At 40.7% G+C, this 17,647-nt stretch overlaps 1 protein-coding gene across 1 annotated transcript; it reads right to left on the bottom strand.

The window, feature by feature from the left end:
* Positions 1 to 257: 257 nt before the first annotated feature.
* LOC146571251 (SEC14-like protein 2) lies at positions 258 to 17,095 on the bottom strand. The gene is made up of 12 exons (XM_085280383.1): positions 17,013 to 17,095; positions 16,330 to 16,405; positions 6,997 to 7,040; positions 6,055 to 6,117; positions 5,720 to 5,908; positions 5,545 to 5,640; positions 5,404 to 5,464; positions 5,237 to 5,320; positions 4,258 to 4,364; positions 4,025 to 4,164; positions 3,702 to 3,871; positions 258 to 2,650 (listed from the first exon to the last, which is right to left on the bottom strand). The coding sequence occupies exons 1-12, from the start codon at positions 17,064 to 17,066 to the stop codon at positions 2,520 to 2,522; spliced, it is 1,215 nt and encodes a 404-aa protein (XP_085136509.1). The 5' UTR covers positions 17,067 to 17,095; the 3' UTR covers positions 258 to 2,519.
* Positions 17,096 to 17,647: the final 552 nt, after the last annotated feature.

Raw genomic sequence — 17,647 nt, 5'->3', positions numbered from 1 at the left:
ACATGGTTTGATTTCATGGTGATGTCTATGGCTTCTAGACTTCAGGCAGTCACTGACGCTTCAGAAAATGAGAGACTATGTAAAAAAATGTATGTAATTCCCCAACAGTGTCTAATCTAAAGTATTTGTTAAACAAACAGAATTAAAGCTGAAAGTTTGCAGTCACATACTGATTATTATGTGTTTCTGTAATACCACACTTGCATGTGCTTGAACATAAGGGATACTGTAATAAAAAACAGTACAAAAGGTTTGTATTTATGAATAAAAATTTATTTATTAAAATTCCACAATGACAGAGTTTCCAATGATTAAGAAATAAACCAGCATCATTTTACATCATGACGTCATGCTTCTTTAGATTGTGGATCAATTATAATTATGTACATCTTTAATTTCAAGAGATTATAGTGCAGCAATCAGTAATTTTAAAGGCCATTATTATCCAGTTTGAGCAGAGTGGAGGTACACTTATCAAACAAAACTTCAGAATTTGATTTGATAAATAGCCCCAGAAAGTAATTTGACTGTTTTGCCTCTGTGCATGTTTGTACCAGAAAAACTATTTGTACTTGTGGACTTTATATGCAATTGGCACATAAACTAAGCCTACCCATTACGTTCTGGTGTTATTTTTCTTTTCTTTTTTTACTCTTAGGCTGTTAAACACAACTGAGTCTATAGGTGAAAAATTAACACTATCTTTTAAATATAAATTTAAAGAAATAGTCAGTTACAATCCATTATTCTCACATGTCTAAAAGATAGAATTGTGATATTGCTAAGTTGGTTAATTTACACAGTCTACATTTATGACACCTTTCTTTCAAATAGGCTAAACTTTTTTTTAAATGTAGTAGCTCTGTTCCAATCTTACCCACCAAAGTGCCTAAAATGCACACTTGTAATACTGTATTACTTTACAGTGTGTTTTCTCTAACACGGAAGTTTGTATTACTTAACCTCTTAAACCATATTTCCACTGGTTAATCCTGGCGTGTTTTGTATCATGAAGGTAGTTAGCTTCTTATGAGGGTATATTGCCATGGTAAATTGTACTGTTGTTGAGCAGGATATGTTCCAAATTCCAGCTCTAAGCATTCATTTGAATTCAATTTTTATATTTATTCTTTACATGCTCTCAAACAGCTAATAACAATCCAGGCAGCAGAATAAAACCTAAAACTCTCTTTTAAAAAATAATGAAATGTACAAGCTGATAACCAGCTAATAACCAGGTTAGTGGATGAATCCAGATTACAAAAAGACACCCTGGATATGTTCAACTCTCTTCATAGAACAGGCCCAGATTACAAAAACAAAACATGTCAATATTAAGACAGAGAAACTATGTACAAGATGCAAAACTACCACAAGGAGCTGAACACATCTACACAGACAGGATGACTATAAAGAGACAAATATGGCAACAAAAACATGATGTTGTGGGCCTTTTAAAACTTAAGGGCTTTTTTTTCTTGTATCCATCCCAAACTGACGCACTTATACAAAGCACTTATATTATACTATATTTCACAAAGCACGTATATATGAACATCTTACTAATATATTACCATATTAATTACAAAAATTACTAGAACACAGTAAATCTTTACAAATGTGGTCCTTCAGTATTAAATGATGAGCTTGTACAGTTAATTGTGGTTCTGGTTTGAAATGCTGTATAAAGTAAACATTTCTTTTTGTTACTGTTGTTCTGAATGGTTCTTCTTTGCAGTGGAAAACAATGGCTACATTACACCGTGGGCAAACCAACCCTGTTATTTCTCTCAATTTGTTTAATATTTCCCTTAATAATACTGTATGTACCACTCAATACTAGCTAAAGCTACCACTAAAAGATGCTGAAGTAAACCTTCAGAAGTCTGTGGAAAGCTCTCCAATTAAAGTAACTCATCTGTTACATTAACTACAAGCCAAACACACCTAACAGTGTTTAATTATAATGTGTACAGTGTCCTAAATGTATGTGTAAATACATGTTCAGAAATGATCTCATGATTTAGCGTTTGATTGAGAAATATATATTGATTGATGATTTAGATATTTTGTTTAACTTCCCTCACAAGCTTAACTCACAGACTACAGGGCTGAACCCCCCCCCCCCCCAGCGATAATTCCCTTGAGAGGGGGTAGATGCCAAAAATAGAGCTCAAAATGAATCAGATGTATACAAAAACATCTTTTTTGCTGATTCAAAGTGACCAGTAGAATCAGCTATCATGGGTTGTTTAGCAATTAGTCAGGTAAACTTCAAGTTTTAATCAGTGAAAAGTTCTATAAAGATAAAGAAAGCTGCAGATTCAGCTGTGACTCCCAAATTCAGCCTGGTTTTAAGTCACTTCGTAATAAAATTACAACAAATGTATGCATGTGTGTATCATGAATTCATACATACTGAACGCAGTGGAAGAAGTGGAGGTAATTTAGCCCCGATGGGATGACATAGCTAACTAGTAACAAAGATCAGAACTGTGTCCTCTCAGCTGTGGGTGTCCTCACTGTAGCCTTCCATCACCACTGCTGCGTGGATATTGCATCAGAACATCTGCCGGTGGAATAACTTCAACCTTGTATCTCACTTTCTTGGACTGAAGGATGCTGTAGCTGTTATCAAAACACAGCACATCTGCACAAAGCAAAGGATACAGTCACTAACAGCTAAGAAAAGCTATCATCCTGTAAACGCATAAAATACTTTATTGATCCCACAAGGGAAATCACCGCGTTACAGCTACACTTCTAAATCACTCTATAAATGTGACAGGTTGTGTTTTAATAAGAATTTTGTTGATTCTGAATATGTGAACACCCTATAGCATCCAAAGAAGAGCTAGCCTTTTGCTACATTCTCTGTCCAGATGATCCCTCACTGCTTTCACATAAAGGTCATACTGGATTAGCGAGAGCCTTCACTGTATTATGACTGTAAGACACTCACTGTTGTACCTCTGTCCTGATATCAATGACAATTTAAACCAAAATTTCACATCTGGAGTCATCACTACATAACATTTATTGGCACTTGATTTTCAGTCCAGTTTTTATGTAATTTGGTATACCTCAACTTCTCATCTGCTGTAGGTAATTTTTTTAGGTCTGCCACATTTTCTTTTGTCCTCCACTTGACAGTTTCCTCACATTTTCTAAGGACCCACTGCATACAATGTTGAGATATGCCAAGTTTTTGGCCAATAGCTCTTTGGGAATCACCTTGTTAGTGCAAAAGTACTATTGTATGCCTATTAAACTGTTATCTTTGGTGGTTTGAAAGGCAGTCTGACATTTAGCTAAGGAAAAGGGAATAAATTATGTGCTTTGTGTTTTTACAACAGGCTGCTAGTAACGAGGTACGTAAAGTTACAATTTAAAATTGAATTTAAGTTATCCGTTATGTCCATTGAGTTAGGAGCCTTGAATATGCTTAAATGATTCACATGTCAATTGTTAAAGTGCCTCAACAAACAAACAAAAAGGATTCCTATATAAACGGTCTTTGAATAGAGTTTGAAAGATCTTTAGAAAGCTGGAGGACTGTTGCTCAAGTCCACTTAAAGAAAAAATAACAAGAAAGTCTGGCGCATTGGAAGCAAAATGAAATGAGCAATTTTCATTGTTACAGACTAATTTTGCAGACATTACTGCAAAAGTACCTGTACACACAGCTGTGAGTTACTTACAGACTCCGGGCTCAGGACAGGTGAGGCAGCTATCTTCAGGGACCAAGTGTGCATTGTAGCGCTCGCTGGGTAGAACTTGCTGCATGTCAGCTATCTTCTGTTGGCTGCCCTCTTTAGTCCTCTTGTACACTCCAAACCCAATATCTGCTCCATCACTGGCAAACTGCCACCTGACAAGCAATAATGAATTCATCATGAGTGGCAGCTTTAGTATTTTTTTTTAATTTAATTTAATTTTAAAGTCTATATCACTAAATCACCACAAACACACACTACAAGTCAGTGATTCATTGTTCTCAGAACACAGAATAAACCTGCTGTACCTCAGGAGGCTGCTGGCTGCAGGAACATCAAACTCCAGCTGGATGACAGAGCCACGGCTGATGGTCACACTTTTGTTATACTGAACCTTCACTGAATCCTGCACATAGTAGGACTTGGGAACTGTACCACCAAAATTGATCTGCAACCACAATACACAAAAACACGCATCACTTTAGTCTCCAATTTTAGAGGAACAGCATTGTATTTAATCAGTCTTTCCCTCTGTTCTCACCATGGTTCTGCAGTGGGGGTCTCCATCTGGGTCAGTCAGAGTTCCTCCATACACCACTGGAAGCTGATCTGGGTCAATATGTTCACGTAGCACTTCTTGCCAGTTACCTGTAAACACAATATTGTAATTTAAAACTTTTTAGTTTAATAAGACTGCTTTGTTTCATGACCTTAGTTCCTTTATAGGTTGACATTCGTGTAGATGAAAAGAGTAAAATTATAAACTCTAAATAGTAAATATAAGAAAGACTGCATATTGACCATAGGGGTCAGGTGCAATGTGTGCCAGGTAGCACAGAAGCCCTGGTGGATCGATCCCCAGCTACCAAAATTGGGACATGGGATGTCAACTCTCTGGCGGGGAAGGAGCCCACCAGAGATTCGTCCCAGCTCATCCTCATGAGATATAGTTGGGCTCACCTCAACGCACGGCTTGGGCTCTAGAACCAGTCTCCTGGAGCCGGGATGGACTCTGTGTTAGTCTAGAGTTGCCCTGGGTGAGAGGCATAATTGGGAGGAATGGCCTCCTGGATCTGAACCCAAGCTGTGTTTTATTGTTGGATTTCTGTGCAAACCACAGTTTCTCCAAAACAAAAACCATGTTTTAGCATAAGTTAAAACATGGTGGTCCACATGGCACCAGGAAGCTCTAGGCAGTAGGTCGATGATCGATTTCATAATTGTATCACCAGACCTGTGGTCATTCAGTCCTTATAGAAACATTGCAAGAGCTTGGTCCGCATAGCCAGCGATAAGTTCATGATGATCTCCGCCAGGGCTGCCCTTTGTCATCCATTCTGTTTGTAATTTTTATGGACAGAATTTCTAGACGTAGCCAAGTAATGGAAGGCTTTCACATGGGTGGTCTCAGAATCCCGTTTCTGCTTTTTGCAAGTACTTTGTTACTTCAGCATGCTAATGTTAGCATCAAGATCAAGTAAAGACTCAGAAAACACTGGGATAAAGAAAAGTTGTCTTACTTCCTAAAACAATGATCTTGCGCCGTGTTTCCTCACACAGAAAGTGTTTGATCAGGTTGTAGGCCACAGGAAACATTTTGGGCGCTGCAGCAAAAGATACAAATTATCAACCAAAATTCTGAAACAGAACGTGGAAATCAAATATGCAGACAAATGGTCTTATGTACCTTTGATGAGAAACACCCTCTTCAAGCCTTCAGGATAGTTGTCTTCAAACATGGCGAGGATCTACATGGCCGAAAGCAGTAATGACACATAGATGTTTCGTGTGTATGAGTGGGTGATTGTTACAAAAGCTGATAACAAACCTCTCCATAGGTCTCAATAGCAGGTTTCCAAATGTGCTTCAATCCAAGTCCTTCACAGTCATAGATTAGAGTGATGGATTCAATGTACTTCCCCAACTGAGAGAGAGACACAGTAACATTAGAAGAGACGAGCAGAGAGGAGTGGAAAGGGAAGAACAGAGAACTCCTGGCTGACCTTTTCAGACTGTTTTTGACATTCCTGCCGTAGCATCTCTGTGTTTTGGATCTTAGTCTTCAGGAAGTCCTGTTTGGTGGCTGACATCAGCAGACCTTTAGGATCTAGAGGGCCAATCACATCGTACCAGACTGGACTTCCCTCACGGTCATAGCCACACATCCCTCCAGATACATACTTCTCAATCACCTGAGAGATGGATTCATAAAGAAAAAAATGTGACCTTCAAAAACTAAAGAGTCTGAAAGACTGCTCATTTAACAACAGTCCCCTTCATCCTCAGTTCAGACTACTTTTTCACAAATATTAGCTAAAAAGAAAATGCAGTAGGTTACCTCTGGAGGTTTCCAGTCAGATAGGATGGTGTCTACTTTCATCTGTTCCCTAAACACCACATGCTGCAGAGGTCGAAGACAACAAGGCTGGGTAAGTTAAAGACTAAAGCTTACAAAAACCAGGCAAACACAGAGTAATGTGTTTCCCCACAAATGCTCCAGCTGTCAAAGACACTCTATAGCTATTATTCTAGAAATGATTTCATGTTTTGAAATGGAAGAAGCTTTTTTCATGCTTTACTTTATTTTCTGTTTCATATACACAGTATATACTGTTACAATGGTTGGCTGCTTATATTAAATATGTCTAGAATTTCAGACAAAGAGTCCATTAAGTAACCTCTGTGAGCCCAATGCTCTGCCCTCAGACTGTTCTAAACATTCTGCTTTCACTAAGTTTTTCCACTCTTGGATTTGTTTGATGTCAGTGAGAGCAGATATCACTAATATGATCATCTCAACTACACAGTTCTGGTGGTGTATTTCATAAGCCCAACTCACCTGTGCCTTTATCACTTTATCACTCAGCCAATCACAATGAGGATTATTTTAAACTGTGAATTCTGAAAAGATATACAGCTGGAAATATGTGCACTAGGTTCCCTAAAACTATAGGCATAAAGTCTGATCCATTAATTCCATGAATTTACTTTACTATACATTGTCCTATATTACTTTGTCCTTGAACATGAAAAGAGTCACTAACTAAATTCCCTAGAAAGAGGGCCACAAATCAAACACTGGATTAATCTTTAACATTGCACTGTGTTATATAAACTCGTCATTTTATGTAATATCTAAAAGGTAAATACAGTTTTAATGGATTTAATACATTTAGTACAGAGATTTGAAAAGCAGCACCAGGTAGAAATACGTGTTGGGTGTTAGTTGGGTACTTGAAGAGCAAACAGGCTCTCACCGTCTGAACAACACAGAGCTTACCTTCCTGATCATGCTTTCAGCTTTGTGAACATTGAAGCTACGGGCTGGAAAAAAGAAAAGAAAAAAATCCCACATTAGACACATACAATCAAACTGACAACGCCACTTCTGTAACACTGAAATGCCAGGTTACTGTGAGACACTATGAGAAGACACCATCTTCTGGGAAAATAAAATACCTATTTTAACTAAGAACAAAGAAAATACATTTCTTCCTTTATAGTTTTTTTTTTTTTTTTAATTTGGTTTGTGGTTGCCAGTTTATTACTTTTTAAATGGAAAACTATAGGACACCTGAAAAGAAATCTTTCTTCACCCTCCCCTTTTTTCTCAAACATCTCAACAAATCACCACCAAAAGATAAAGAAAAAAATGTTTTCAAAAAGAATCCTTAAAAAGTTAGCCATGATACTATCCAAGCAATATTAAACATTTTAATACAAATAATTAGCCCTTTAAGTAGATTGATCATGATTGCATACAGAAGAGGAAAGTAAACTTAAAAGACCATCAACAATATCTGATGATCATAAAACAGAAACCTTATGATACTTTTTTTTTTTTTTACTCAAGCAAAGAGACTGGCCAAGGTTAACACAAATATTGAACTGCAGACACAGAGACCCCGTTTATCTGAGTCCCTCTGAACTATGGACCTTTAAACAGCTGAGTGAACAGACAGGGCCCTGCATTATTGATCAGAGCATAAATCACCTAAGTCACTGATTCAAAATGCCGTAACAGTATCTCCAACCAAGAAAACACTGTTTCTGAGCATTTGTGCTCTCTGTTCAGAAAGATCTGAAATAGTCAGAGCTAACTTTTGCTAGAAAAGTGTCTTCTTTCAAACATTTTACCCTATTATTAGCTTCAACAGGGAAATTAATTGGTGTTGTGTGTCTTTTAGTTAGTTTCTTTGTCAGATTATTTTAAAAATTATAATAAAAAAAGGTAACAATGTGACTTTTGGACGCAATCCTAATCAACAAATTCACCAAAGATTTATTTACCATTTTTGAAATACATATCAAATTGAAATAAGCAAAATTGTGAGACATTTTCTTGAGGTTGTCAAGAACATATCACAGGCTTTCAGATCCAGATGTTCTCCTGGATTCAGGGAATCAATTCATGCGTGGTGTGGAGTGAGGGAATTTAGACCTTGATGGTAATATGCAGTGTCAGACTGCGGTTGTTGTAGAACTGGGCCCTATTTCAGGAAGCCGGTTTAGTGCAAACTCTGAGTAAGTATACCCTGAGTTAACGAAAACTGGGTTTTCGGTTTCACAAAGCGAGTTTAGATTAATTCTGAGTGATTCACTATGACGACACACTCTGTGAAGCTAACCTGCCCCCTAGCAGGTTTACTTCAACTAACCCTGACTTTCTCCGCCTCTTTGTCGGAAACCTGACAGTAGGAAGTGTCAGACATGGCGTGCTCCTTCCTTGAAGAGCCAGTAGATGTTGAAGCCCAAATTCTCCGCAGAGCTCTCCGCCGGGAGAGAGTGATTAGAGCGCGTTTGGACATTTTATCATTTCCTGATGATTTTCTGTGTGAACGTTACCGTTTTTCAGCACAATCTACAATTCATTTGAATAACATCCTCAGGCCTAATATTGCTCATGTGACACATCGCGGACATTCTCTCAGTTCTGTACATATTATTTGTATTGCACTTCGGTTTTTTGCAAACGGGAGCTTTCTGTATAATATTGGTGACGCTGAGCACGTTTCCAAGGCTACCGTCTGTCGGGCAGTCAGGAATGTTACAGTTGCACTGAAACGTCTCCTGTACTCATTTGTGGTGTTCCCCGGTCATAGACCCACAAGATTTATCAAAGAGGGATTCCACAAAATTGCAGGTATCAGGATGAACGAAACTTAATTCATGATGTGGTGATACTTGAACTACTACTTAAATTTTACATTTATTCTCACGGTTCCCAGGCGTGATTGGCTGTATAGATGGCACTCACATTCCAATCATTGCTCCTTCAGTAAATGAAGGAGACTATGTGAACAGGAAGTCTTTCCACAGCATTAATGTACAGGTACATAGTTCCCTGTAGCATTTCAAACTAACAAATTATTTCATTATAGTAATGGATGCTAATTTGTGTTCTCTGCACTGTGAAGATCATATGTGATGCTGCCAACATTATCACAAATGTGGAAGCCAACTGCTCAGCCTCTGTGAGTGGTGGTGGTGGAAAACAAACATTTACACTGAGAATGGCATTGACTCCATGTTCATTCTCTTTAAACTGTCAGACAAAACTGATAGGTAAGAAATCAATTATTAACTGAAAGACGACTAAGGCTTTCATAAATAACCTGATTAAAAACAAACAAACAAAGGGTATTGTTGTTACTACACCGCAATTTAGTAGAGAGTGTTATGCCATATATGCCACTTTATATCTCACATAAAAATAGTATATCACAACTTTTTTGGAAGGTAAGCTTATCTAACTAAATGCTAAAACATTACATAAGACAACAGGTCACATGTAAAGATGGCAGCCAGTAGGTCATTAGCCTAGCGGAAAGAGAGGCAACAGATGGCATGACTGAGTTCACAGGGTTTTTTTTCAAGGGGGGGGGGGGGGGGGGGGGGCTGTTTCCCTGAATGCATCATAATGCATCATCCTGCTCTGGTTCAAGTATAAAATATATGGTTAACTTTTTGAAGCAGACACAGAACAGATGCAAGTAGTCAAAAGCAGGACAGTTAATTACTGATTTCTTGTCTTTACATCATCAAATACCAACTAAAGCACAGGAGAAAAGCACAGGAGAAAACTGAGCAGCAGAGAACTCAGGCTGAGATTTTTCACTGTCAGCATCTTGGTGTTTAAACTCAGTCATGATTAAAGTTGAGTGGATCTTACTGAGAAACAGAGGGACACTGCAAGCCCAATGGTCAGTTTCACTGTGCTTTATCCTCCCTTTGAACTAAAAGTAAACATCATGATGTGTTCAGTAAGCCACTGAAACCACAAACTGTTTACTGAGGTCACAGATCACAAGAGTTGATGAGTCAATAGCTTAGACTTTTTTGAGTCTGACTCAGTAATGGCTCACTGCTGGCCATTAGAAAGAGTCCAGGTTTATCCATGCCCATATTTTATATACATCATGTAGCCTGTCTGTGCTAAGAAGCTGGAGGAGACATGTTCTATCGGAAAGTCTTTTCAAGTTTGAGCATCATGTTTCAGTTAAAGAGTGCAACAGTGAGCAGTGAGTCTTTTCCAGCTTTTATCAGTACAAGAAATTTAAAATGCAGTTCTGTTAAAAACACAAGTGTCTTCGGGACAACATGTTTCATGTCTGTTTTTCTGGGCAGTTTTTCCCTCTTGAGCTGCATGGAATGGAGGGTAAACAAAAGAGTGACATTTGTAGCTACAGCATGTAAATGCACTTCATTTTAATACATGTTTTCCATCAGATTACAGGAAATAAAAAACATTTCAGTCTTTGATACAAACTGAACCCATGCTTCAAATATGTAGGTTAAAAAGGTTTTTTGTTTTTTGTCTGTCTTATTTTGATTTTTTGGGTAGTTTATACCCATTGGGAGTATGTGAGCAGGTTTAAATATCTTTTATTACACGTGCCATGCAGTTAATCCCGATTTAACTACAAATCAGACAATATGCTACATCTATCAGCTGTTTAATCTAAACATTAGTAGGCAAAAGAACATGTAAGCTTTCTTTTTTATTCCCCAAAAATGAAACATCTGAGCACTTGTTCAACAACAAATGAATTCCCTCTGTAAACCCCCCCCTCTCTGTGCTTTATCACTGAAGTAAATGCTTAATAATTAATTAATTTAGTATTTATAAGTATACAAACGTTTACATTCATTCTGCAGTGCTTCTTGGTGTTTGGGTACCAGGAGCTACAGGCTGTTTAACACATGGAACAAGTTACTCATCAACAGAAACTAATGTCACATGCAAACCACAGAATAATATGTCAGATTAGAAGTTTTCAGAGTGAATGCAGAGTGAATGAGGTCAAATTTCAGGTTGATTTTTACATCAATCTGAAATTTAGATTCAAAATGTAGAAACAGAAAATGTGAAAATTAACAGTTTGACTGAAATAAATATGACCCAATCAACTGCAATGTACAAAAAAATCTAAAATGATTATATGTGCCATATGTGAAAAGTGCACATATGGCACATTTTCATTGACTATTCATGCAAATAAATACATTCAGAATTTATCCTGATACATTTCTATGATAGAAGGGTCCTCTTTTGTTTGAGCCAACACTAACCATGATTCAGTAATATTAATTTGACAGGTTATTCGATAAACTGGCTTTCCAAAGAATGGAAAGTCAGTTAATGCAGCCAGAAAAGGTTGTTTTTTGTTTTTTTTAAAAACAACAACAACAACAATGTTTTCTGATGTATATCAGCTCTTCCTGCAGCTGCTCTGCTTGTATGGAAAGAATAGATGGGGATAAAAATCATCACCATTCATTAAACCTTAATAACTGGAAACACAAGTTAGCATAATAAAACTGAAGTTACTTCTAATTTCTGATTTATTACACTTTACATAATCAGTTGCGATAATTGAATTTACTCGAGTACTGTATGAGGTAGGTATATTTCCACATTTAAATTATGTTTACTTCATTTACTCCACTTCCTTTATATAAAATCTTTAATTATTTTTTGTATGTTAGTAAAGCCCCTAGGGATCCCAGGGGCTATGTTGTCTGGGGGCTTTTGCCCCCTGGTAGGGTCTCCCATGGCAAATTGGCCCTGGGTGAGGGACCAGACAAAGAGCGATTCATAAGACCCTTATGAAAAGGACACCGAGGGAACAGTTTACCCTGCCCGGGATAGGGTCACCGGGGCCTCGCCCTGGAGCCAGGCCCGGGGAGGGTGCCCGAGGGCGAGCGTCTGGTGGCCGGGCCTTAGTCCATGGGGCCCGGCCGGGCACAGCCCGAAGAGGAGACATGGGCCCATCCTCCCGCAGGCCCACCACCCGCAGGAGGCGCCATAGGGGTCGGGTGCATTGTGTGCTGGGTGGCGGCCAGGAGCGGAGGCCCTGGCGGACTGACCCCCGGCTGCCAAGACTGGCAATAGGGACATGGAATGTCACCTCTCTGGTGGGGAAGGAGCCTGAGTTAGTGCGTGAGGTTGAGAGGTACCGGCTAGATATAGTCGGGCTCACCTCTACACATGGCTTGGGCTCTGGAACCAGTCTCCTGGAGAGGGGCTGGACTCTGTCTCTGTCTGGAGTTGCCCCTGGTGAGAGGCGGCGGGCTGGGGTGGGTATCCTAATATCCCCTCGGCTTGCTGCCAGTACGTTGGGGTTTTTCCCGGTGGATGAGAGGGTTTGTTCCCTGCGCCTTAGGGTCGGGGAACGGGTCCTGACTGTCATCTGCGCTTATGCGCCGAGTGGCAGTTCAGAGTACCCAGCCTTCTTAGAGTCCCTGGGGGGGGGGGGGGGGGGTGCTGGAGGGTGCTCCACCTGGAGACTCTGTTGTCCTGCTGGGAGACTTCAATGCTCACGTGGGTAACGACAGCAAGACCTGGAGGGGCGTGATTGGGAGGAACGGCCTCCCTGATCTGAACCCGAGCGGTGCTCTGTTATTGGACTTCTGTGCTAATCACAGTTTGGCCATAACGAACACCCTGTTCGAACATAGGAATGTCCATAAGTGCACGTGGCACCAGGACGCTCTAGGCCGTAGGTCGATGATCGATTTTGTAATCGTATCAGCAGATCTGCGACCATATGTTCTGGACACTCGGGTAAAGAGAGGGGCTGAGCTGTCAACTGATCACCACCTGGTGGTGAGTTGGATCAGGTGGCGGGGGAAGACGCTGGACAGACCTGGTGCACCTAAACGCGTAGTGAGGGTGTGCTGGGAACGTCTAGCAGAGGCCCCAGTCCGCAAGATCTTCAACGCACACCTCCGGCAGAGCTTCAACAGCATTCCGAGGGAGGCTGGGGACATTGAGTCCGAATGGACCATGTTCAGCGTCTCCATTGCCGAAGCTGCTGCATTGAGCTGCGGCCGCAAGGTGGTTGGTGCCTGCTGTGGTGGTAATCCCCGAACCAAATGGTGGACACCAGAGGTGAAGGGAGCCACTAGGCTGAAGAAGGAGTCCTATCGGGCTTGGTTAGCCTGTGGGACTCCGGAGGCAGCCGACAGGTATCGACATGCCAAGCGGAATGCGGCTCGGACAGTGCCACATTCCGCTTGGCCACGCCTCTGCAATGTTGCGTGGAGATCAGGGGCAGTACCTGTGGAGTGGCAGACCGGGGTGGTGGTCCCCATCTTTAAGAAAGGGGACCGGAGGGTGTGTTCCAACTACAGGGGGATCACACTCCTCAGCCTCCCTGGGAAAGTCTATGCCAGGGTGCTGGAAAGGAGAGTTCGTCCGTTAGTCGAACCTCGGATACAGGAGGAACAATGCGGTTTTCGTCCTGGTCGCGGAACACTGGACCAGCTCTTTATCCTCTCCAGGATACTTGAGGGTGCATGGGAGTTTGCCCAACCAGTCTACATGTGTTTTGTGGACTTGGAGAAGGCATTCGACCGTGTCCCTCGGGGTGTCCTGTGGGAGGTGTTGCGGGAATATGGGGTGTCTGGCCCATTGCTACGGGCCATTCGATCCCTATACAACCGTTGCAAGAGCTTGGTTCGCATTGCCGGCAATAAGTTGGACTCGTTCCCGGTGGGTGATGGGCTGCCCCAGGGCTGCCCTTTGTCTCCGGTTCTGTTCATAATTTTTATGGACAGGATTTCTAGGCGCAGCCAAGTGGCGGAGGGCTTTCGCTTTGGTGGCCTCAGAATCTCATCTCTGATTTTTGCAGATGATGTGGTTCTGTTGGCTTCATCGGGTGAGGGCCTCCAGCTCGCACTGGAACGGTTCGCAGCCGAGTGTGAAGCAGCGGGAATGAGGATCAGCACCTCCAAATCTGAGGCCATGGTTCTCAGCCGGAAAAGGGTGGAGTGCCCACTCCGGGTCGGGGATGAGTTCCTGCCCCAAGTGGAGGAGTTCAAGTATCTCGGGGTCTTGTTCGCGAGTGATGGGAGAAGGGAGCCGGAGATCGACAGACGGATTGGGGCTGCAGCTGCAGTAATGCGGACGCTGCACCGGTCCGTCGTGGTGAAGAGGGAGCTGAGTGTAAAAGCGAAGCTCTCAATTTACCGGTCAATCTACGTCCCTACCCTCACCTATGGCCACGAGCTATGGGTAGTGACCGAAAGAACGAGATCGCGGATACAAGCGGCAGAAATGAGCTTCCTCCAAAGGGTGGCTGGCCTCTCCCTTAGAGATAGGGTGAGAAGTTCGGCCATTCGGGAGGGGCTCAGAGTAGAGCAGCTGCTGCTCCACATCGAAAGGAGCCAGCTGAGGTGGTTCGGGCATCTGACAAGGATGCCCCCTGGGCGCCTCCTGGGTGAGGTGTTCCAGGCATGTCCCACCGGGAGGAGGCCCCGGGGCAGACCCAGGACACGCTGGAGAGATTATATCTCTCGGCTGGCCTGGGAACGCCTTGGTATTCCCCCAGATAAGCTGGAGGAGGTGGCTGGGGAGAGGGAGGTCTGGGCCTCTTTGCTTAGGCTGCTGCCCCCGCGACCCGGCCCCGGACAAAGCGGATGAAGATGGATGGATGGATGGATGGTAAACTTCCTTCCAAGTATAAGCCCATGTGAAAATACTATGTTTCTTTATCTCCAGTCAGGTTTGATTTCTTTTTAGGTCTCACTGGACCCTTAAACACAGCATCAGATAGAAGCAATTCCAATGCTATTCAGAGAAAGGGAGGCCTTCTCCCTCATTCTAAGCTCACATGTTTAATGCATTACTCAATGACTTTTATTTCACTGGCAGTGGAAATTAACAAGAAGACTGATTTAAAACCACCTTATTAAAAGTCTGGAGTCCTTATACCACGCACTTCAGATTCAGATCGTTTAGTAAAATGACACAATAAACTTACTACGTAAAAGGTTTTGCCCCTCTTGTGTTAGAGGCATGAAATTTAATATAATGCAGTATTCCCTCCCCCCCAAAAAAGAAAAGAAAAACTCAAATTTGTAGGCAATAATAGATAATCAACATGAACGCATAGGTTATATTTATGAGATCAGTCCCTTGAAAGAAGTATTCTGCCGATACTGAACCCTCCATCTCTGGTATGGCTACACTCTTGCACTGAAACTGGATTTAGTTTCATGTTCGGAACAGGTTTGTTTGTTTATTCCTACTCAACTGCTTTAAATATCAGAGTTTACCAGAGACTGAAGGTAGCCTCAGGCATTATAAGGCTGCCAGTATACTTGTAGAGTATAATGGCAGCCATGAAAAGTTCGTGGTATACCACAAGCTTTCATTCTGTGCAAAAATATCCCCTGTTACTGAAATCTTCTAATTTATAGCATTATTAGTTGTTTAGCCTCTATATGAGGGTCTTTAACAGCTTTTATGCCTGTTAGCTGCCACAAGTACTGATACAGGAAATCTTTAATATGTCACCCAATAGTCCTTACAATACAACATGTCTGGGTAGCAGAGAATCATCTTTTCGCTCACTGTTACAGCAGAGAACAGATGCAAACACAATGCTCTGGCCTCTGTTACGCTGGGCCATCTGATATGTGCTGTTTATATTCATTAAGCCGTTTGAAATCAGATTTTTCCTTTGTTGATTTTTGAAACATTTTACTTTGTTATTTAATAAATAATTTCATATTTGCATCCGACTTCATCCTTATTTTATTTGAGTCAATTTACTTTGGTTTACGTTTCGTTGTTAACTTTTATTGACCCTCATACCTTTCCACTTATTTTGTTATATGTTTGTTGTGTTTCACTCAACGTTAAGTATCTTATCTTTCTTATCTTAAGATAGTTACAGCTTCTCAACACACCTGAACAGTGAGAATGCACACTTCGTATCAGGGTTGGAGTCTGATAAGTAATTGGATTGACAAAGTCATTCTTGTAGTAGGGCAGAAGAATAAATTAACAGTAAGTGGCAATATTTAAGCACTTTCATTGAAATATTTTGTAAATACACAGAACACTAACATATATGAAATATGTGTCAAAGTAAAACCGATTTATTAAACATATGGCAGCCTCTTTAAAAGAGAGACTGGCATACATTTAGTGTACTGAATCGAAGATCTCTCCTTTCCACGTGATTTTTTGTTGTTAATTGTCACTCATCTTTTCCAGCTGGTTCTGTTTTTTTTACATTCGTCTTTAGTCACTCTAGACTTGGGTGATTGTTGCTATAAACAGGTGGTTTCAGTGTGTATTGTACATAAATGCAAGTCTCACCTCTGAGCCAGCGCAGGAGGTAGTGATCATGCTGCGCAGGCAAGCTTGGAAGGATGTCCTGAATCCTCTCCCGAAACTGGAAGTGAGAGAACCAGAGAGAAGACAAAGTTATTTTATTATTTAAGGAACAGTTTTACATTTGCAAAATTAGACTTGGTCGCTTTATTGCAAAGTAAGAGAGGTTTGATACCACTCTCATGTCTGTACATAACAGTGTGCAATCACAGGCAATCAAATATATGTTGGTCATACAAATATATGAAACTACAACCAGGAGATACCCAACTTATATTAAAGACTGTTAATGGCCCAAAAAGTACTAACTTGGCCTCATCAGTTCAAGCTACAAAATGATTTTTTAAATTTATTTGTAGTTTCAATTTATTCAAAAAGAGAATAGTTAAACTTTCCTCTAGGCTTAACCCACCACCCTAAATTTATGTTACAAGACAAGACATTAACATAAAGTGGTGTGTTTCGTTGTGTGGAAAAAAAAAAGATACACCCCAGTAAACTCACAGCATAATATCAACCAATTTTGATGAGACCAAAGACCAGTGTCAATGAGTTACTGCATATGACACTACCTCAAGCCCACAGATACAACAATTTGATAGATAAGAACAATTAAACCATTCAACTGAACATATATATCTGCATAACGTTAATTGTAAATGTCTTACCTCGGCTAAAATCTCAGCCTGCTTTGGGCTCAGGTCTCCTATTCGTCCACTCATCTCTGTGACCTTGTGTGTTTAATGGAAGCAGCCTATGTGAATGAACAGCACTTGGGGGAAATTGAGATAGAATAGTAAAAAAGCCACACCCCCTCACACACACACCGACCCATCCCTACACAGAGATCTGCCCACACACCAAACACTCACACAAATAGGTGGACTTTCATCTTTTAGCTTAAAGATCTGTTTATATTTTGTCACCTTGTGAAACCTGATTACAGGGGAGGCATTCAAAAAGGCTCACATTACTGCACAATGAGCAACCCCCAAATAATCCTGTCACTTAATTATACAGGGCATGCCCATTTACCAGTGTAATCCTTTTAATGTTGCTACTTTGATTTGCTTCATACACTGCTGGGTAGCTTGTACATTTCCCCCAGGGATCAATAAAATTTGATAATACGCCATGTTTTTAATGATAATCATTAAAAATTATACAAACTTAATTAAATAATTAAGTTTGTATAATTATGTAATAATTATGTAATATGTTATAATGCAATAAAAGTAACAGAGATAAAATGCTTTTATTCTATAGCTACCTTCAAGAAAAAGTGCAAAAAACCCCACCAGTT

The sequence above is a fragment of the Mchenga conophoros genome, linkage group LG7, assembly GCF_057382185.1.
Source record: "Mchenga conophoros isolate Kocher_MC1m ecotype Shallow Benthic linkage group LG7, M_conophoros_male_GT1.1, whole genome shotgun sequence".
Classification (NCBI taxonomy): Eukaryota; Metazoa; Chordata; class Actinopteri; order Cichliformes; family Cichlidae; genus Mchenga; species Mchenga conophoros.
The sequence above is the reverse complement of the archived record's forward strand: the minus strand, read 5'-3'. Positions and strand labels throughout refer to the sequence as shown.